This window comes from Corvus moneduloides, chromosome 10 (assembly GCF_009650955.1).
Source record: "Corvus moneduloides isolate bCorMon1 chromosome 10, bCorMon1.pri, whole genome shotgun sequence".
Classification (NCBI taxonomy): Eukaryota; Metazoa; Chordata; class Aves; order Passeriformes; family Corvidae; genus Corvus; species Corvus moneduloides.
Genome location: NC_045485.1, coordinates 5,654,282 through 5,676,714, shown reverse-complemented (window position 1 = coordinate 5,676,714; position 22,433 = coordinate 5,654,282). Strand labels below are relative to the sequence as shown.

General features: G+C 44.8%; 3 protein-coding genes across 3 annotated transcripts; 1 reads left to right on the top strand and 2 right to left on the bottom strand.

Moving 5' to 3' along the window:
* The first annotated feature begins 1,144 nt into the window (after window positions 1–1,144).
* ADIPOQ (adiponectin, C1Q and collagen domain containing) lies at window positions 1,145–7,620 on the top strand. The gene is made up of 3 exons (XM_032120080.1): window positions 1,145–1,549; window positions 5,167–5,386; window positions 5,813–7,620. The coding sequence occupies exons 1-3, from the start codon at window positions 1,433–1,435 to the stop codon at window positions 6,337–6,339; spliced, it is 864 nt and encodes a 287-aa protein (XP_031975971.1). The 5' UTR covers window positions 1,145–1,432; the 3' UTR covers window positions 6,340–7,620.
* Window positions 7,621–14,697: 7,077 nt separating this feature from the next.
* Window positions 14,698–17,203, bottom strand: COPS9 (COP9 signalosome subunit 9). The gene is made up of 3 exons (XM_032119818.1): window positions 17,093–17,203; window positions 16,944–17,016; window positions 14,698–15,007 (listed from the first exon to the last, which is right to left on the bottom strand). The coding sequence occupies exons 1-3, from the start codon at window positions 17,153–17,155 to the stop codon at window positions 14,970–14,972; spliced, it is 174 nt and encodes a 57-aa protein (XP_031975709.1). The 5' UTR covers window positions 17,156–17,203; the 3' UTR covers window positions 14,698–14,969.
* A 301-nt stretch (window positions 17,204–17,504) lies between these two features.
* On the bottom strand, window positions 17,505–21,973 carry OTOS (otospiralin). Its single transcript, XM_032119817.1, has 4 exons — window positions 20,805–21,973; window positions 20,412–20,502; window positions 20,039–20,065; window positions 17,505–18,009 (listed from the first exon to the last, which is right to left on the bottom strand). The coding sequence occupies exons 2-4, from the start codon at window positions 20,461–20,463 to the stop codon at window positions 17,825–17,827; spliced, it is 264 nt and encodes an 87-aa protein (XP_031975708.1). The 5' UTR covers window positions 20,464–20,502; window positions 20,805–21,973; the 3' UTR covers window positions 17,505–17,824.
* Window positions 21,974–22,433: the final 460 nt, after the last annotated feature.

The window sequence follows — 22,433 nt, the reverse complement described above, 5'->3', positions numbered from 1 at the left end:
AACTGAATTGAAAGACCATGAGGTAATTGCAGCACTACCTGTTAAGCACCTTAGGTCCAGTCCTCAACTCCTGGCAGCCTAATAAATATCCCAATCATACATTTCAGGGTTCAAGCCAAAAGTTGGCAGGGGAACCAGCCTTGTCCTGCTCACACCTGGGGCAGGGGCAGCTGAAAACCTCTCACTCCACAGCAAAAGCTGGTCCAATTTCAGTTCCAAGGTCTTGCTCCTCCATTCATTACTCAGGAGACTTCAACGGAAACATTGGCATTGCATGCACACAAATGCACATGGCTCTAGAAAATCACATTTATAACAAAACAGATCCAACTAGATCACTGTCATATTTTACTGGGGTTGCATGAGAGATTAAGTCTCAACATTGCATGGAAAATCCATCATCCAACAAAAACTAAAAATACTCTTCAAATGCTGGACTAAGGGCTTGACCAAAACAAGGCAGGCAGTATGCAGTTGTCTTGTGGCTCCTCCCTTCTGCACCTTCTCCTCAGTCTTAAAAATTCACTCTTGCTGACTCCCAGCACTACATATAAAATGTTACTTATGTGCTCATTTATACATGTTTTTAGTCTCTCCAGATAGCCAGCTCTTGAAAAGAACTCAGCAATTCAGAATACTGCCATGCTGGCATTCACTTGGATGAGTTTCCCCTCTCACAAGCACACCAGCTCCCCATGCCCAGCTGCAACATCGCACATCGCAGTTTTTTCCTGGTATGATTTGGGAGCTCAGGTTTGCCAAGGTTCCACCTAGCTAACTTTGAGCTGCCCCAGAGCAGCTGCAGAGGAAAGCGTCTGCTAGCTAAGGTTCAACCTCTGCTTTGGAAGGAGACAGGTACAGGGAGAAAGAGACTTTGTCTTGACCTAAAGCCAAAAAGCTCGATAGGTAGAAAGCCATCCTAGGGCGGAAATTACTCCAGTCATTTACAATAGTGCTGGCATTGGGTGCCTTAAAAAGGAACTCTCCCCCAGTGCTGCCCTCCCCCTCAGGCAGCTTTGCCCTTCTTTGGTGTGGCAGCAGCCTCCAGGCAGGAATGGTTCTTGCAGTTAAAAGGAGAAGCCCAAACTTATTCCACAATAATTCATTTACTAACACACTGAAAGCCCCATGTGCGTGCATTACTGCAAGCTGGACACACTTTCTCCACCAGCCACTAACAACATTTCCCAATTTGCAGAGAGCAGCAGCCAGTGCTGGGCAAGCACAGCCCTGGTTGAACAGGCTCTCACACAGGCTCTCCAGGAAACCACTGCTCTTCCAGTTCCCGTCCAATTCCCAAACCCATCTTTTCCCTGTAAGGCCATCTTCACAAGCTATCCCAGTGGATTATATATGTGTTCCAAAACTTAAGTTATGTCCAGGAAAAATTAATGGGAAAACCCAACTTTTAGGTCAGCATGCGCAATAGCAAATGGAAACAGCAGTGTCTGAGCTGACAGCTCCCCGTGCCCTTAGGGATAGCGATGCGATAGCCAGACCTCATTCTCTAAACAGACTGCAGCAAGCCAACCAGGACTCAAAGCAGCTGGTAAGCATGATTTTTTTTTCCCCTCCTTACTAAGTTCAGGAGTTTCTTTTCTTTTGGGCTGAATTGGACAGACTTTTCTCTTTGCAAGAAGTTATCTTTCTCCGAGTTATTCTTGTAATAGCCAGAGGGTATTTTAAACCAAGAATAGCTGATGTCCTTTAGATTCATACTCCCCTTTTTGGAAACACTATTTAGAGAACAGAACTCCTAAATCAAAAAGTAGTCAGGAACAACAGTGAAAAACGGCATGGCTGTAACAGTAAATACTGCACTGGCACCTTTCAATTCACCTCTTTCCTCAAAGACTCAAGGGAAGATTGGGTTTGCCCCAAATCTCCTTGAGTCACGTAAGTTTCTCACCAGAAACCTGCACCACTCACATTTAAGGTGTGAGCCTCTGGAACAAGCCACTGCTGGAACATCAGCAAAAACTATGCTAGGAGAATTACAAAAAGAAAAACGTTTGACATAAGCCAAAGCCCTGGTTAATACCTTTTGAGGGAAATTCTCTAGTGGGAAAACAGATGGATTTTTTGGTCTGTTTTGCACAGAAAGGTGTGGGGGCTGTATATAATTTTTATATAGTGCTATCTGAAATTTAAATTCTGAATCATTACGTAGCCCTTAGGAATGGCATTGTTCTCACAGATGCTACTCTGGTTTCTACTGATAAAGAATAAGCTTCATATAATGCATATGTGCTTTTAATACAGCAGCTGCCAAGGCAATAACTGAAAGCCACCAGCAGTACAGAGTTCATCTCTTTCTTGTTCATCTATTTCTTGCCCGAAAGGTTTGACTGACATTCAAATATAGCAGATTATTTCATGTTAAACTGATGCTAAGCATCAAATGGAAAACCAAGACAAAATAGGAAAGACCAAGTAAAGGGATGTCACTTCTAAACCAGAGTTTAAGCTCAGATCTAGTAGACACAGCTTAAAACTTGCCCTTTGTAGGACATGCTTATGCCAGAGAACTGCTTGGCTTCTCAAGCACAGAAATCACCTGGGCTTAAGTTAAACTGTAGGGATAGAAGTAGTTTTCTCCTTGCGTATTACAGCACTTTTCTCACGAGAAAGGAGAGCACTGTGTGTGATGAGTGTACACTGATGCTGGGGAGGGCATGGCTCTGAGCCCTCCAGAGCAAACTGGCCAAGCAGCTGCCAGAAAAGCTCCCTGCAGCCCTGCTTTGGGCTCCTCATACCTGCACTGCTTGTGACCTTATAGGAGAGGGTTATTTTGCACCAGAAGACCTGGCTGTGGGGCACACCACTAAAATTGAAATGATATTTGAGTTCTAGGCAGCACACCAGAAAGCAGAACTAACCCTAACAAAATCACCAAAACATGGCTCAAGAAACACAATTTTGAGCCAGATTTTTATGGCTCACCACCATGTTTTAACAGAGTTAGGTGTCCCCAGGCAGCCTGGGCTGATTTGGAGGGGTACATATATGTGCCTCCAGGCGGGGGGGACGAAGATCCCTCTGCTTGGTGCCAACCACTGGGACATGGCAAGGGGGTCATGTCACAGTGTGATCGCTATGCACACCCTTGCTTAGCAAACCAAGCCACTTTTAGGATTTGTAGACATCAGTTTCACTGGTCCACGCTGGTTCACGGACAATCACTACTACATCCCTTGCTGCAAAGGGGCATTTCACTTCCCAAAGCGCAGGGACACAGGAACACTGCCTAAGGCTCAGGCTGTGCTCACTGGACCCCACAGCACACCCTCAGCCCCAAAACTGCCCCCAAGCCAGGGCACTGGCCCCATCTCAGAGTGCTGTGTGGCTGCTGGATGGCTGGAGCCTGGCTGGGTGGGCATGGATTTTGGAGTTTTCTGATTTTAGGTGTTAGGCACTGCCCACCAAAGCCATTAGACAGAGCTTTTAAGTTTTTTTTCAAAGCTCCTTCAATATCCTGCAAAAACTGAAATCATGGCAACCTCTTTGTTACTGTTGTGGTTTAACCCAGCTAGCAGCTGAGCCCCACAGAGCCACTCGCTCACCCCTGCTACAGCAGGATGGGAGAGAGAGAATTGCACTGGTAAAAGTGAGAACACTCATGGGTAGAGATAAGAATAATGCAATAATTGAAATAAAATAGTAATAATAACAAAAAGAAATTGTTGTGGAAAGGAAAATAACAAAGAGAGACAAATAAACCCCAAGAAAGTCAAGTGATGCAAATGGAAACAGTTGCTCCTCACAAACTGACTGATGCCCGGCCAGTCCCCGAGCAGCAGCCTGGGGCCAGCCTTACCCCTGCTTTATAGCTGAGCGTGATGCCATGGTATGGAACACCCCTCAGGTCAGTCGGGGTCAGCTGTCCTGAAGGTGTTCCCTCCCAACTCCCCGTGCACCCTCAGCCTCCTCACTGGTGGTGTGAGGAGCAGAAAAAGCCTTGATGCTGTGCAAGCACTGCTCAGCAATAAGAAAAACACCCCTGTGTTATCAACCCTGTGTTCAGCACAAATCCAAAGCACAACCCATGCTACCCAAAGAAAATTAACCCTGCCCCAGCTAAAACCAGCACATTCCTTTAGCTTTCTTTGAAGCAATTACACCAGAGCTAGTAAGACATTATTTAAAGTACAACATTTGAATAGCTTGCCTAGGAAAATCAACCCTGCAAAGAAATTGCTCCAAAATATTATTTTTCTTGAAAATTACAGAGGTAAGGGACTCTAATTGCCATGCTGTTGCTCACTTTTTATTGCCTATTATGCCACTTACAATGCTCCTAACAGGATACTCTTACTGTTCCATAGTATAAACCCTGCCCGGGGAGCAGTATCACACAACAATGGTCATTTTAAAATATCTTATGTTCTAAAAACCTGACCCAAAGCCCACCAAGGCCTGGGAGCACAGGACAAAGCCAGGCTGGCTGCAGGGTGCCACCACCCACCTGATTTTGGGCAGCTGCACTAATTGCTCTGACCAGCAAAGCAGCCAGATTAAAGAGAAATACAGTCCTACAATGCCTCAACACTGTGGAATTTGTCTTCCTGTAATCAAAAAACAATTCAGATGGAAAAAACTCCAGTATCATAATTTTATATGGTGGCTCAGAGGAACTGGGAAGCCTGGCTGTCGTTCCTGTTTGTGTTAGGTAAACCCAGATGAGCAGGCTGTTTGTGCAGTGACAAACCACCCCTGCCTGGCTTCAAGGCTGTAGAGGGTTTGAGACAGGCTCTGCCAGACCTGTACCTTCCACTGGCTGCTCATTCACCCGGGGAGGAGTCAGGGCTTATTGTGGCTAATTGAGCAGAGCTTTGCAAGGAGATCAGCCACAGATACCCTCGCATTTGCCATGCTCAGTCCTGAAACATCTGTGCCTGTGCACAGAGCCCGTGAATGCTGGAGGAGTAGCTGGTGTTTGCTCCTCTCTGCACTGGATGTGCCCCTAGGGGTCCAGCTTGGCTCATGGAGCTCACACCAGCAGCACGCTGGATGCAGAGAGGCCCTTGGGGCCAGCAGCACTGCTTTCCTTCAGATGTACTGACTCAAACTTCAGTCTTCTGTGCCTCTCTGTTATTTGGGGGGGGAGAGTGTTCACTTTTTTTCCCTATTAACCTTTAAAGTTAACAAAGCCATTGTCCACATCAGGAACCAACAATGAGGGGCCTGGCAGGCTTCCTGCTGTTCTCGTTGCTGCTGATGGCCCCCCACTCCACAGGGGTGGCTGCCCAGGACACCCAGCCTGACCCCAAAATGCCATGTGCCAACTGGATGGGAGGAGCACCGGGCTACCCTGGCCACAACGGGGTCCCTGGCCGGGATGGGAAAGATGGAAGAGATGGACTAAAGGGAGATAAAGGAGATGAAGGTTGGTGAGGAACAGGTGGTATGTTGGTGCTCGAGTCCACAGGCAGCCCCAGCCCCAGTCCCAGTCCCAACAGGTTTCATGTCTGGTGGGTTCATGCCTGATCTTTATCCAGATGGCTTTTGATTATCTCCTGGGGTGGAGATTCCATAACCTAAATCAAACAGTTTGGTGTGGGGTTTGTTTCCCCAGTTAATGATGTTTTTTCTGACATGCTGCTCTCAGCAGCTCTGCACACAGCCAGGGTGGGGGGTGAGCAGGGTTTCCACTTGCTGCCTCAGTGGAACCTCCTGGGGGCTCTTGAAGTCCCTGAGCCTTTCCTCAGCTCCGTGCTGCCAAGCAGGGCTCACGCCACAGCCCCCTCTGCATTTCAGTAGCAGCCACTAACACAGTGCAAACACAGCTCCCAGTCCCCACTTTGTCCTGCAGGTCCAGCAGGTCCCAAAGGTGAACCAGGCCCAGTAGGAAGCCGAGGCTTTCCCGGACCTCCTGGATCTCCTGGAATTCCTGGAACCCCAGGGCAGAAGGGCAAAGATGCTTTTGTCCACCGCTCTGCCTTCAGCGTAGGGCTGACGGAGCGAAGCCCTGCCCCCAACGTCCCCATCCGCTTCAGCAAGATCTTCTACAACGAGCAGGGCCACTACGACCCCAGCACGGGCAAGTTCCTCTGCAACGTCCCTGGCACCTACTACTTCGCCTACCACCTCACGGTCTACCTGTCGGACGTCAAGGTCAGCCTCTACAGGAAGGACAAGGCCGTGATCTTCACCTATGACCAGTTCCAGAACAACAACGTTGACCAAGCGAGTGGCTCTGTCCTGCTGCACCTCAGCTCCGGGGACGAGGTCTGGCTTCAGGTGTATGGGAATGGGGACAAAAACGGTGTCTATGCTGACAACCTCAATGATTCCACTTTCATGGGCTTCCTCCTGTACCCTGACCCAGATAACTACTAAAGTAGGGGGTGCTGCATGGAAAAGGATCAGGTGGCTTAACCCCAGACGTGTCCTGGGGCACTGGCACTATAGCTATAATGTATTTACCAGAAAACTGCCTTTTACAGGGGCAACGATTGCCAAGGGGGTGACCTTTTCTCCTGTGAAATCAGTGAGATTGTACCAGTACTTCCATGGAACCAAGAGCTCACTCCTACCTCTGCTCTTGCTTTCCTGTGGAAACCTCAGCCCAAAGTCAAATATGACTCCTGCCATGTCATGAAAAAGTAACTCTCAATATGGCTTAACCTTCTTTTAAATTTAAAAGTGAGAAGAGAAAAATTGGTTGCATTTAAATATGACATTCTAAATCTCCCCTTTTTAGCCACCTAAATCAATTTAAACCAATTGTAGAAATTTTAGCCAGCATTTTAAAGTTTGAGTAGAAGAGGGAAAATACTACTCGCAAAAGTAGAGTGCTCTTGTTTTCAGCTGAACTGATGGCTCATTTTTTTTAACTCCCCCTTGTTAGGGCCTTTGACTTCCACTCCTGGTTTGTTGTCTCCCTTGTTTTAGCCCAGATCTTTGAATATATTCAGGTTATTAACTTCCACTGATTTTAATCCTTTGATTTTCCTTTTATGTTTATCCCCTATTGTTATCCTTAATGCAGACAGCAGGCTGGTTTAGGGCAGGGATCTTCTCTTGTGATTTATCTGAGAAGCCTTATGAGCACTGGTGAGGCCACACAACAAAAGCAGCCCACTGACTGTGTGATTTCAGGGGCCCTGAGGTGACCACAAAGATCCTGTCCCATCCCCTCTAAACAGCTCCCAAGTGCACCCAGAAGTTGAGATCTATCAGCTGTGTTTCTACTTTTCCAGGCCCTAAGTGTGCCATAAGCCATGGTTTGCTCACCAGCTAGGCAGAGCTTCAGGTGGTTTTGAAGCTTCCCACGTGGAGTGGGCTCCTGGGATGAACACCCCCAGGCCTGTCCCCAGCTCTGGGCTGAATGCAGAAGATTTTTAAGGCTGGAATTAGTGTCAATCCCATCAAACTGCTCTCCAAGGAGCTTGCTTGACTTTTAGCTGAAAGAGGATTTGATGGTTTCTCAGATACATTCAAGAAGACTCCTGCTACTAAGCTTCAGAACAAGCTAACACAGATCAGAGCTAATGCAGTATTACAAGCACAAAACAGCATTAAGAGCTTCAACTGAAATTACTTGCAACATCATTTTCCACACTCCAGTGAATTACCACACTGCAAATAAAAAACAATAAAAAACTCTCTCAATGAGAATGTTTCCACATTTTTGTGTGAGTTGTTGGGAAGAACTTGAAGAAAGAGATTTACTCCTAGCCTCACCAGGCAGCCCAGGAAATTTTATTTTTTTTCCCAGCAAGGTGGGGGCATTATAGGCTGGCAAACACAGGGGTACCCCCCCTTTTGCTTTCTCAAGGAACACTCCACACTCTAACTTTCATCAAAGCTTCAGCATCTCACCACCTTACACTATATTGCATCCTTTTTGGATAAAATGAGCTCTGGTTTTCAGACTATGTCCCCAACCAAATATCCCGAATCCAGCCTAAATGGCCATCCAGAGCAGGGGCCTCTGCTGGCCCTGAGGGCTTCAAGCACACTGGATTTAGCAAGGATGAAACTGATGCTCAATCTGGTCATGCTAAATTCAGAAATCTGGGAAAAACCCTGCTCTTATCATGGGAATTAATGGGAAAGGAACAAGGCAAAGGTAAAAAAAAAACAAAACAAAACATAAATCCATAAATCCATAAACAAAAGGAGATTTTAAAATGCAGCATTTTCTGGATCAAATGCCGTAAGAGGCTTAAATTGAAAGGAGCAAGTCAGAGCTTTTGCACTGTTTCTTTCAATGTTTTCAGACAGATCTTCAGAAGACAGGGAAAATTGAAACAGCCACAGTACTAAGAGGCATTTGGGATAAACGTTAGGAGGCTATACAAGTTTAAAGACTAGTTCAAGAGGGAGCCAAAACAAATTATTGCTTTCTTTGCTGCCATGCAGCAGGAACAAACATGCTTACAGCTCTATCCAGTACACCAGTACTCAGAGGCTTAGACCCTGGGAAAAATTTTAAAGAAAGCCAAAATTTTAAAGTGCCATTAAGAAGGCACTGCTATTCCGTGTAATGACTCTTCCCCCTTCTCACAGACACAAATACTGAACTGCAGCTTCACCATGATACTCCAGGAGAGTACCTGCATTGCTCATGCATGTCCCAGACAGGCACCTCAAAACCCAGCAAACACAGCAGCCCAGGCAGCAGGCTGTGAAGAAGGTAAACACCCACGGCATGGCAACAGGGGTCAAAGCCCGCCCTTTAGGGAGTGGGACTGTTTTAAGAAGTCTTCCACCTCAAATCTCTGTAAGATTCTTGCTCAGCTGAGACATGCACTTTCCCAGCAGGCACCAGATTCCAGTTTACGCCACCTTCCATCTCTCCTATAAGGCACATGCTCCCAACAGAGAGCTCACTCCATCAACAAAGCAAGCACAGACACAGGACAGGCAGAGAAGCACCCCCACCTCTGCCCCACTACAGCCCCACAGCTGCCCTTTGACCTCTGTTCCTGCCTCCTGAGGCTGCCCAGCCCCTGAAGGGGTCTGCATGGGGGTCTCAGCCAGCCAAAACCTGCTGACAAGCTTTGGGAGCAGCAGCTGAGCATGGCCATCAGTCACCCTGGGGAGTCCTTATAGCCCAGCATATCCAAATTCCTGCATGTGGGATGGATACCAAACCTCCACCTCACCAGCTCTGCCACGTCAAGGCCACACGGCCAGGCTGACCGTGGTAGCCCATGGACAGAGAGCTGCAGGGCACCATGCTGGCCTTGGGCTGCTTTCAAGATAGAGCTGCAAATAGGGTTTGGGGGGATAACAAGGTCCTGGCAGATGAGCTCAGGGGAGTTCCTAAGGAATCTGGCCTTTTCCAGTATGGAGTTGCTGGGGTTTTACTATCCCTCCATGCTTCATAAACCCATGGGAGAGGAAAACCTGGCCAAGACAGGCACATCTCCAAGTCCCAGGCTGGCTGCTAAGGATCACACTGCATTGAACACACAATTATGTTGTAACAAAAGAGCAAGAACAACACTGACATGCTGAAAGGGCACAGAATCACCTGCTCTCTTAACAAATTTAAGTGTTTTAGTTTGTGATTTTTAATCAATCCTGACAGTAGATGCCTTGTACGAAGTTATGTCTCACTATTTACTGCCTCTCTGGCTGTGGTAGGTTTAAACGGACGCTCTTCCCTTTAGAGGCTAATATACTCTTAGAGCCAGAAAGCAGGAACACTCCCCAATGAAAGATTGAAGTCACTGCACTAACAATCAGAGAGAACTAACATGGAAAGCTGGAGACAGCTGGAGAGACTGGCCAGTCTCATCCAGCAGGGAAACCATCTGTAAAAGCATCCATAGGCCTTTCAAACACAATTATAGGCTGGTCCTAATTGTACTTCAACCCCATGTAATCACTTGTGCCAGTAATTAATTGGAATACAAATAGCAGCTGCACTAAACCATGAAGAGCTACAAGAAAAAGATAAATTGCTTGCAAGACTTGCATTTCTGAAGTATAAACTCACTAGAGGGTTTTCATCATGGAAGCAGGCAGAGAGATTAGGATCAAGTCTGACATGTGGCTAATCAGCTACTCTTCTTCCATACAAGAAATGCCATCAGGTTTAAAGTCTTTGAAATACTGTGGATGAAACCAGAGCATGCCCAGGCTGCCACATGCTTCTATGACTGTATTTGTGCTGGGTGTAGGTACTTGATGAAAAGACTTAGTCTGCCATGGGACTATGAGTCAGCAAACCCACCCTCAGCTCATCCTAGGATGATCAGCCCAGTCCACTGCTCTTTGAGAACACTGTGAGACTTCCTTACATGGAGGTGCAGTTCATTACCCTCCAGCCAATCCAGGGGGAAAGAAAGGTTTATTCCAAATGAAATGGATGCATTAAATGTCAATATTTATTTCTTCCTGCAGGGATTCCCACCCTCAAGGAAATCTGTGGGATCCCTCCCATAAAGCAGGACAGATTTATGGAGAGGCATCAGGGAGGGAGGCAGAGAGATCACACTTGAAGACAAATCTTTAATTCCCTTCTGGAGTCAGGCAGGGAAGGAGAGGGGGTATGAACCAACACACCCAGCTCCCTCTGAAAATCTGGGCATCTGTGGAAGTGGAGCTCTGCCTAAAGGAGAGGACAGCACAGCCTCTCTGCTCCTTGACAGGGATTTCCAAAGAAGCCATTCTAGATCTGTACCATGTTTTGGCAAGTGTTGTAAGGCCAAGGTGGATCTGTCATCCTGGATGAGGTACAACACAGGGAAGGTGATTCCCACACCACAGCACCTGTACCCCAGTGATGCAGAGGCAGCTCCAAAGCAGTAGATCATCAAAAGGCCACAGTGGGACACTGCTCAGCAAGCTGCACTGGAAGTTGAGGCACACCCTGACTCGGAAGCTCTCTGACAGGACAGAGCCACTGTCCTGTGACAGGAGTTGCCTCTGAAGTGTCCTCGCCAAAGCACCCCCAGCTGGGACTCCCTTGGTGGGACAGCTCCTGTCAGCACCAGGGATGCTTTGTCACATTCCCTTGGCAACAGGTATCCCCTTGCCACATCACCCACCTCATACACAACATTCTCAGCTGTGCATCTGTTTATTCACAATATTCAAAATAGAGCCCTTTCTTCCACCAGGCGCTAAGTTAACATGAGTTCATACAAGATTACCTAAGACTTTTTTCATAAATAAGCAAGCATCATTCACAAAATAGTCCTACTTGTGAATTTTAAAAATGTTAAAAGATACTGCTCCTGTCTCCCTCTGTTCTGAACTCCTTATAGCAGCTTGACTAAAAGGTTTGTAATAAGGGTCAGGATTCTAACCCTGCTGCTTGGCAAAGGCCAATGAGCAAATATAAAAGCCAAACTAAAAAAAAAATAAACCTGAAAGAAAAAACACGGACGCAAATTTTCATGCTCAAAGCCACCCCTGCTGCCAAGGACTGACTTGTATCGTGCTTTTCCAAAATATCCCTGATGTGATGCTGGCATTCCAGCCCCATCACCAACAGGGACACGCAGAGAACAGGGCTGCACTATCGTCTGCCCAGCATGTTCTTATGTGCTGAAAAACTGCACATTGAGAGCAGGAAGATGCCTGCCAGCTTCTCAACACCCCAGGGAAGCAGGAAGAAGTCCATTTATTCATCTAAATGAATTCCTTCGTTATCAAGAAAAATACCTTCCACTTCAATTATTGAAATAAAATATTAAAGGGAAAACTTTTAATTCCCCCGAAGTAAACTAAGCAAAAAGCCATCAAGGAAAACCCACTATTGCCACATTAGGTCTGAGCTTGCCTGTTCCTGCTCATATGAAGAACAGTGGAGCACTGGATACTGGATAACCTGGAAACCAGCCCAGAAGCAGCACTGCAGAAATATTATACACAGATGACAGCCAGCTTCCTTTAGCATGGCAACTTTCTCTCCCTCACAATGACTGGATTCTTTTCAGCTCAAAACAGATTGCACATTCTTATTTCCAAAGAATGTACTGGGACAGTCTGCAGTTCCCTACAAACAGAACCTTGGCCTGTTGAGAGTCTTGAAGGGAACAGGCTGACATTTAAGTGTTTTGAAGCAATTACTTTTCATCTGTGCTGCACCACTGGCTACACCCTTCTAAGGCATTTTCAGCACTTGGGACCTCATCCTGCCAAGTCTCAGGCAGGTCAGCTTTACAGATTGCCAGCTGTCCCAGTGCAGTCACTGGGACAATTCACAAATCTATTCAGACTAGAGCCTTTACCTGGATGTTGAAATACCGAGCAGTACCCAGCAGCTTATAACCTAATACACATCAGTCTAAATGTGTGCTTATTGCTGTTAGAACAGCCTTATTCCCTAAGAAACACTTATTATGAGATGTGTCAATCTCAACAAAAGGGACAGGAATCAAAAATCAAAGCTCAATAAGTGAATTGGCCAAGGCAGTCAAATGCCCTGTACATCAATTTTTATTAGAGATTTTGACATCTTGTGATTATTTCCTGACAACAGGCTGATTGCCCAGACTAATTAGAAGGAAAGCCTTGACAAATGGTAACACAGAAACAATGTGAAGCTGAAGGGCATTTTGTTCTTCATCTAACACCATTCCAGAAGGGACCCAAACAAATTACAGCTCCTGCTGGAAGTTTAACACACTCAGAGTCCTCTTTAGAGAGATGATGTGATACACACCCTCAGCCTCACTGTGCAGGAGGGAACTTCACACTCCAGACAGCTACAAGATGCATGTTTGGCAATATCCCATCCCAACTCTGCATGTTCCTCCTATTTCATTCCACCCCAGGAGACCCACCCAGGTATCAGATTGAAGGCCAAGCTCAGTTAGCAGGAGAGCAGCTGGGAATACCCAAGAACCCCCAGTAGCTGCAGCCAGAGCAGCATTAGCTGCACACCCAGGCAGTTAATGAGATTCCACAGCTTTCTTCGTTAGGACTTAAACACTTTTAAACACCCACAGACTAGGTTCCCTCCCTACAGACACACATACCATATTTCCCAGGTGCCAGCAGTACTATTTATGCTGCTTTTCTACATGAAACCCTGAGTTTCTGGGAATCTTCACAAAAAGGTATGTTAGCTATACCTACCTAGAATGGATAGCTATATCCTACCAGGATGAAAACTCCTGCTGGACCCAGGAGCATTATTTGCCCTCTACCCAGTTCCTCAGAGAGAGTTCCATGTTTTGATCAGGTGAGATGTTACAAAACTAGAACCACTCACCTTTAGCACCTTCAAACCAATGTTCACTGAGGTTTTAGACATCTTTAAAGGAGAGAACACCATCCATACTGAAGTGTAACTGTTCAAGGTGGGTTTGTATCACAGAATATACCCTGCTGCTGTGATCAAACTTAATGCTCAAGTTTCTTACAGATTAAGAAAGCAACTGGAAAAACAAAGAACTATGGACAAAACGTGGACAAGGATGTTTTCCAAAACCAAGATGACCATAATGAGGAATCAGCAAAAGTAGATAAAAGAACAGAGGAGAGTTGCTTCTTGAATCTTATTTCTTCTTCTGCACCTGCCCAAAATGCTGCCTCCATTTCCTGGCAGCAACTCATTTCTCAAAACCTAGTTTGGAGAAAGCACAGCACCAAAGCCAGAGACAGTCCAAGCACACTTGCCACCACTCAAATTGTTTTACCTTGGTCTCAATGAGGAAAACTGGAAACCCCAGGCTCTCAGCAAAGCAAGCACTAAGAGGGAAAGGACACTGCCTGAGCAAGGCTGTTCCTTCAGGGACACAGCACAATGTCAGGCACCAAGCAGAGTAAATGTCAGAATGCTGATTTAGAGTACACTGCATGATGAAACACAGGCTGTTCAGAAACCCACAGCAACACAATCAAAAGACGCCTAAACCCTACTGGGTTTATTGTGCTTACAGTTTTAAGTTTATTTAAAAATGGTCAGAACAGTTACTGTTAGATTTAAGATTTCCTTTTTTAAGGCAAACTAAAGAAATAAAAATGTGATAGAAGGATGAAAGGGTTTCCCTCCAGGTACAATTTTAGTGTGAAGTGTTTAAAGAAAGATCAGTCACAGTATTACGTTTGCGATCAATTTATGGAATACAGATTGCATTTGAGATTAGACAGGATTACACTCTTGACTCTGAAAAAATATACTAAAAACTCACCTGTTCTTTTCATTCTGAGATCCAGTTTGGTCACTGAAGGGTAAAAATGAAACATTTCTATGTTCTGAAAAACTTATGTCAAAAATCTGAACTAGTATTTCAACAGCCTGATTCATATACACTATACCTCTAAGCACAAATAAGTGCATTAGCATCTGCAGGAGAAGAAAATAATTTTATGTTTCTTTTTCTATAAAGTACAATTTCAAGAATGAAATTATATTTTTAAATCCAAGCATTCCCATGGTCTGGGGTCAGAACATTTCTCTGCTTAATGTATCAAGGTGAAATTACTTTTTGTTTCTGTGTTCCTTAAATTAAAAGTGAAGTACTGATGGTAGCTCTCTGTCTTGAAACAAAAGACAATCCACACTCTTCTCAGTCCAACCAACAAATGAGTTGGACTATTCAGAACAAGCAACCATCTTATCCCAAGACAATCTTTTACAACAAACTTTTCTAGGCAGCAATGTGCCCTACTGCATATCTTTTACGTAATATCCAAAAGGAACAATGATTATTTAATACCAAAATACTCAGTCTAAGGGAGCTCAGAAGACAGCAGTATCTACTTTTAAAGTATAAGCCAGAGAGAGAGGGTTTTCTTCAGTATTTTATTCAATAAGCACATCAGCAAATAAAATTTCCAGGAAAATCTACACACCGCTTCGTAGAAATAACAGTGCACAGTTCCCTCCTTAGTTATCTTTAACCATCTGGTTTTCATATTCCCCAAGCACCTTATACAGGTTTTTTTCCCCCCCTCTGTGATTTTCCCATTTTGATTTAATTTAATAAATAATGGACTGCACAGGCAATCCTAGAGAAAAATCCACATCTCGGCACTGCATAGCTGGGCAACTAAGTTCACTGGATGTCGTCGTCATCAAAGAGATCTTCAAAATCTAGTCAGAAAAATAAGACAAAAATTAACCTCAAGTTTCCATGTTACAAATGCACATACAAGTACAGTACTTCATTACTTGGATTAAGGACAGAAATAAAGGTGAATTCAGTGAATGAGAGTTACTGCACCATCAGTTATTAGAAATGTGCATCAGGGTGAGAAGAGACAGCAAAGGCAGACAGACCCATGCACACAGTCTGTGGCATGGACAAATTAAACTGCTTCACCTGCACAATACAAGCTTTGCAGGTAAATTCACAAAAGCAAAGCTTCAAAGGAAGGACTTTTATAAAGTTATTAAGTATCCATCACAGAGGGGCTCAAGCATGAATCCCAAAGTTCAGAACTGCGCAAGTACTAGCTTTATGCATGCAGCAAGTCTCAGTGTGGACAATCCTGCAGAATTCTGGCTTTTGGTCATAGCATCCAAGCACACCCCCTCAAATTTTGCAGATTAATGAATTGAAATTTGTGTTAAAAACCCCTTCCTTAAAAATATTTGATTGCTTTAAAGGTGCCAATAACATTTCTGTCTCAGAACACATCTCCCACTAGTGAAATGGTTCTAGGCCCCATTGGAAGCACTCTTAACTACTCAGCTTTGCATCTTCTTTGTATACTGAACATAAACTAACAACCTAACTGAATACAAGTCTTTATCCTTACAGAAAGCAGTTTACAAGTACTGTGCAACGAACTGAGGATGAATCTTCATTTAGAAGAGTCCTAAACTACCACTGGAACACAGTGCCACAGCATGATGTTAAAAATATATGGAAATAGCTACTCCTGAATATGCTGGCTCCAACAGAGCTGGGTGTCCCTCACAACTGCTGAGAGTAGAACTGCCTTTTACTCCTGTATTCTAAGTCTTGAGCAAAATGAGAAACATACTTTATTTTGGAATTAACACCAGTTTGTGATATTAACAGTACCACAGCAATCAGATTTAATAACATCTAAAACTCACTGTTGAAATGTCTAAATGTGTTTCTTCAGAAGTGTAAAAACCCCTTTAGCAACTAAGTGCAGAGTGTTGTATATTCTACCCCTAAGTGGCCTGATACGTAGCTCTTCTCTGTAAAAGCAGCTGTAAATACTTACATATAGGCTGAGAGAATTGAGATTGTTCAGCCTGGAAAAGAGAAGCTTCAGGGTGGCCTAACTGTAGCCTTTTAGTACCTGAGGGAGCCTACAAGAAAGACTGAGAGACTATTTACAAGGGCCTGGAGTGACAGCATAAGAGGGAATAGCCTCAAACTGACAGAATGTAGGCTTAGGTATTTGGGAAAAAGCTCTTCCCCGTGAGGGTGGTGAGGCCCTGGCAGAGGCTGCCCAGAGAAGCTGTGGCTCCCTCATCCCTGGAAGTGTTCAAGGACTTGTGGGATGGGGCTTGGAGCAACCTGGGATAGTGGAAAATGTCCCTGCCCGTGGCAGGGGGTGGAACGAGATATCTTTAAGGTCCCTTCCACCCCAGGCCATGCTATAAGTCTGTGATTCTATATTCATACAGCTGACTTTCAAATGCAGAAAGTATATTAAAAACAACGTTTTACTTCCATTTGGGTACATATGCACGTATACTTTGAGAGTTAATGAACTACCTGTAAACTACTAACACTCAGAGATAAATTTTTTAAGTCCTGCCCACATTTTCACATGTATTTGCACTGTTTAACATAAGCTATTTGTTATGTGAACAGACGAAGGTATTTTTCCTTGTAACGATTAACACGCTAAACCTTCCAGGAGAGGAAAACCCGCATTTTACCGCTCCCACCGGCATCATTTGGCACTGAAGCGCTCTCACACCGCTCCCCAGATATGGTGAGCGACAAGTTTAGCGAGCACCAGGCACCACAGCCACGAGAGAGAAACCAGGCGAGGTTTGCTGAGATACCCCTCCAGCCCCCCCGGAGCAGGGCGGTCCTTACCGTTGAAGAAGTCAGCGTGCACCGCTTTCTCGTTGGCGGCCAGATCCATCAGCAGCCCCGTGCTTCCCCCTGCCTGCGAAAGCAGCCGCTGAGCGCCTCCGCGCCGTGGCACCACAGCCCCGCCACCGGCACCAGAGCACCCGCCTCACCTCATCCAGGTCCACGTAGGGGCCGGCTCCCTCCGGGAACATCTCGTCCACCGCCGGCTTCATGGCGGCCCCTCCGCGCCGTCACTTCCGCCGCCGGGGCGGAGCCGCGGCCAATGGCCGCCCCCGCCTGGGGCCGCGCCGTTGCCTTGGCGACCAGCCCTGGGGGCCGCCATCTTGCTCCTCACGCCCTGGTCGCCATGGCGACGGTGGGCCCCGCGCCTCTTCAGGCCTGAGTGAGGCGTCACTTTGCAAAGGATGTGGGTGCGACTGACACTGGCGGCCCTTCCAGCCCCCAAGATGAGTAATTCCTGTACACACAGACCGGTAAATAGCTGTCTACGCAGAGAGCAGTTTCCTGAGATGAAGCTGAGAGCATCACCTGTAAAAAAACCCCAAAAAACTCCCAAAACCATGCAGCAGATTGGAGGAGTTTATTGTTTCATACAGAAGCATAAATTGTAAAAAAGAGACTAATTTAAAGCCTGAAGTGCTGCATGTAGCTGCAGTGTCATTTAGTGGCTGAAGCACACTCCAGGTACATTTGCTGGCAGTCAGGTATTCACTCAAACACCCTTACAAGAAACGGTAAAAAAGAGACTCATCAAAACCATAAAATGCTGCACATGACCATGGTATCACGAAGCAGCTGAAGGCAGCCCAGGAGCATTCACTGGCAGACAGCTGCTCACCCAAATACCTGGGCAGCAGCGCTGACGAAGCTGAGCGAGGCACTCAATGCTCATGGTCAGGTACGTGGTAGCCAAGGTGGCTCCCAAAAGGGAACTGGGCAAAGAAGGCTCTGGCCATGTCATTGATCCTGTTGTAGGCTCCCAAGGTCCGGAAATATTCCACATATGACCAGAAATCACTGGATGAGAAGGGCCAGTACGGCAAGGCTGCAGCTTCCAGGTAGAGATCTAAAAAACCCAACCAAAATAAAATATTGCAGATTACTATAACATGAAGTGCTTTTGTTGAACTGTTGGGCCTGGAGCCACCATGGTTTGGGGTTGTGAGTTCCCTTTGGGGGCTGCTGTGATCTTCTGGCAGGAGAGGGGCAAGGAAAGCCATTGACCCCTCTCTCCATGACCCACTCTGCAGAAAACGGAGCCAGTATTCCTTGTTCCAGATGCATCAGGAGTGACAGAGTGGGACAAGATGAGGAGCAGAAATGAAGGGACACATCCACATTTATGCCAATTAAAGAATTCCTCAGGCTGGCTTAATTTCTAGAAGGCTGCTGGTTATTTAAAAGCAAGGAGCGATTGCAATTGAAAGCCATTTTTCCTCATTCCACATAATTTGCTTTGCCCAATATAAACATAGAAGGAATAAGGCACCACCCTCTATGCCATGCCCCTGTAGCTGACTGCACTGCCCACAGAACTTCCAGGGACTGGGACCATCCTTCCCTGATATTGCCTGGAACTGCAGAGTTGTGCCTCTTGTGAGGGGACTGTAGGAAATGAGGTAAGGGGATGGAGAGGAAAGGCTTTGCCACCTGGGAGACAGCTGCTGCATTTGGGCCTGGTCTAGCAATATCAGAATTTGATATAATCATTGAAACAAGATTTGAAATTCAGCAGGAAAACAAAATCAGTTCTGAAAATGCAGGAGCTGACCACCCATGGGCCCAAATATGGGCCAACATAGCAAAGCATATATAAAATATAAACAGCAGCTGAGACCACAGTCACAAATGTCTTTCTTTGCAGCAAAGCTAAACATAGTATTTTATTTTGATTTAAAGCCCATTTAGATAAATGAAAGTTTTCCACTCAGCTTGGAGCCAGGGTCTTTAGTAGGAATTAAGAGCCTTCAACAATCCTGTTGTCAGACTTAAAATTTATGGAGTAAAGTTTGCAGCATCTGCAGAGAGGGACTCACTGTTTATACCAGCTGACCTTAGATTCACTTTGCAGGCTGCTGTTTAGTCCAGTGTGAAAGAAAACAATAATTGCTGGTAATGAGAGCAACAGGACACTGCCTGAACAGTGTTCTAATTCTAGATTGATGCAGGCTGTCCTGACTGACTCAAAAGTTGCCACAAAAATATTTGCTGTACACAAACAGATGATATAGTAAAAATATTTTAGAGGCATAAAGAAATAGAATGGAGCATAGGGAAAAAAAGTTTGAATTATAAGTAATCATATTATTAGACCTTATTCTGTATTTGTCCTGTTCATATCTGTTATAATACTCTCTGCATAGTTGTGCACTGGAGATGCTGCTGGCTGTCCTGCTGGTTAACTGAGATGTACACCAGCAACAGCAGTTACTTGGTTATTGCAGATACTTCTCTGCAACTTTGTTGACAATTCTGTCAACAGAGCCAAAGAGAGGTTAAATAATAGAATCATCAGTAAACCAGTATAAACATCATTAGGGTGTTGAGGGTTTTTTAAATCAAAGGCAAACACTAATCCAATGGACTAATCACACAAAGTGACATGAACCACAGGGTAGCTGTGCTAAGGGATTTAGTCCAACATTTCTTTAATTGGTTTTATGGCAATTTGTAAATTTTAATCTTTTTGTCATGAAAGTCGGTATTTCTTGCCAAAAACCAGATATACATACAGCATTACTGTCCAGGACAGACAAAATTCTCAGATGTCCTATACATTTATCAGTCTGGTGCTTTCCAGTTATCATTCTGTACAACAGAATTAGCAACTTGACTGTAATCCCTTTTCATTTTAAGACTGGATATTAGCTCTACTATTATACATTAATATGTCACCAGCTTTTAATAAATTCTAAAGGATTTTTCTTAAATTTGCTATTCTTCTTCCACCAGAACTAATTGAAAGCTTTTCCATAGTCCACTGAGGTTAATAAGCATTCCTACCAAAGTCACTGCTGGGCATCAAGTCTGGGAGTTACAAATTACTCTCCTAATTATTAGCGATATAAAGGAAATAATGACACATTAGGAATTACCATCTCCATCCTGGATGGATCGGGCATCTGTAAACAAAGAGGAAATGCATCAGTACCAGCTCCTGCACCAAAAGACTTTCTGTTAACAAAACATTCTCCATGTATAACTGGAAGCTGACAAGTTCTTTAGTGCCCATATAGGACCCTCTGTGCAGGCAAAGGATTTTTGTTTCTTGAACAGCAGGGCAAGGAATTCCCCGTTTGCAATCAGTCAGTGCTATGAACCAACTTAGTCTGGCTGTTAGTCATAACTCACAGCCTAAACAGTTAGGATTAATATGTGAGCAATACTAAACAGAAGATACTGTATTTGTAACAATATTTCTGGCAGCTTGCAAAATAAACAAGAATATAAATTCAGTAGTAATCTTACCTGTTAGCATGTTCATCAGCATACAGAAGAAAAATAAGCCAGTAAATGTCATCTTGTCTGCAAGATACTGCTTGTGCTTCTGAAAAGTAATCTGTACAATTGAGGATTATTACAAGAGATTAATAATTATGCAAACTCTATTATTTCTTGTTTTAACAGAATAGACTCCAAAATAGATTCTAGTTACTAATTTAGGCATAAAAAAATGCAATTACATTTCTTACAGCTTCTGAAGTGCAACACAGTATTAAAAGACCATCAGTCCTGAAATGAGTATTGATATTTTGGTTTTAGATGGCATAAATCCAAAAGGTGCCTCTGAATTGACATGAAATTAAGTGTCTTTGGAAATGTTTGATTTTGTGGTTAATTTAATTTCACTTTAGAAATTACCTCTCTCTTTCTCTTCTTTTCTTCTTCTTGCAGCTCTGAGTCAGCTACAAAACTCCAAAAGGATTTCTATTGCTGTAAAATAGCAGTGCTTTGTAAGGAAGGGTGGGGGGGAAACGTCACTGAGTTACTACACCAATCTGATTTTGTCTTCTTCAGGTATTTTAACTGCTCACATCTGCGTTATACTTCAGCACTGCCCATGGAAGACACAGTGGACAGTTTCTGAGAGGAAATCAGAATTAACTTTGGCAATAAAGCTTGTTTTTGAAAGACAAAGGGAGAAAATCCAGAAGCAAATTCAATGATTATTACAGTTGTTGCCCTCCTGATTTTCTTTCTGTCCCTTCAGAAAAACTGATTTTCAAAAATACTACTTGAGCAAATTGCTAAAAGGTTATTGAGTTCCCTCTCCAGCTCAGTCACAAAACCCAGAAATACTTGACACTGCTTTATGTTCTTACTTAGGATCCTTAAAATCTAGAGCTTAAAATGTACACAGGCACCAAGTACCCACAAAAATCAGTTGGGTTACAGTATGTAAAGAAGGCAGTCCCCGATGACTGCAGCTATGCTGATGGTGCAGGTACCTTCAGAGGGTCAATAAAGTACATTGAAATGCATTTTCACATTATACTGATTTCCTGGAAGGACTTCTTTCCCACACCAAGCAGGTGCTTTGGGCTCCAGCCTGTGCAGGTTGCTATATGGATCCAGCACTTTGAAAAGCCTGGAGGGGAGACACAGTTTGGAGAACATTCAATTGACACACACATCTTGATTGATTTTCTTTTAGCACGCAACCCCTGATGGCAGCAGGTGTGGTCAAGGACTAAGATGTAGCAGAAAGTGTTCTGTGACTCACAGGGAGATGTGGGGATTTCCATGCTTCTTGAAGATGTGGCAGTTCAGGTCATCTTGCCAAACCTGGCAGCTACTTCCAGATGGCTCCTCTCTTGAGCTACTGAGATGCCAGTGCAGAGCTCACTGTGCATGTTCATGCTGTGAGATCTGACTGTACAGATGCTGATCTGAGCTGCACCCTCTTGCTGGGCATTTTCAGTTGCCTTTATGGTCTACAAAATAATTTCTCTGTGTCAGTTCTAGGCACCTGCATTTCCCAACTGCATGTGTAGGCCACAACATTGGTGCCTTTGCTGTACCACATCCACCCATCTGCCACAGGAGCACAGAGAAAATCTACGTACTCACAGAGTCCTGGAGCAGAGAGACCCGGGTGAGTGGCCTTGCAGGAGGACCCAGCTTGGCTGGAGTTTGTTCCTATCTACACACAGAGTTGGATAGCTTTGCCAAGAATTAATTCAAGATGTTCTGAGCAAGGGAAAAAAAGGGTGCTTTGTAGCACACTAAGCTGTGCCAACTCTTGTGGAGGCTGAAAAGAAAAATATTATGAAAGAAGAACCTGTTCCATCTTTGAAAGGCTTTAATCCTCCTGCATAATGTATTTTTCCCAGACCTGTAGGAAGGGTCCCTACATGAGCCACATTCTTCCAGCACCTCAGCCCACTCACCTGGGTTGCAGCAGCTGTGGGTGGGAAAAGGCACTTCCCTGCTTGGAGTCCTGTGGTGCATCCATGTACCTGGGCCCACCCACCAGCACTGCCTGCAGAG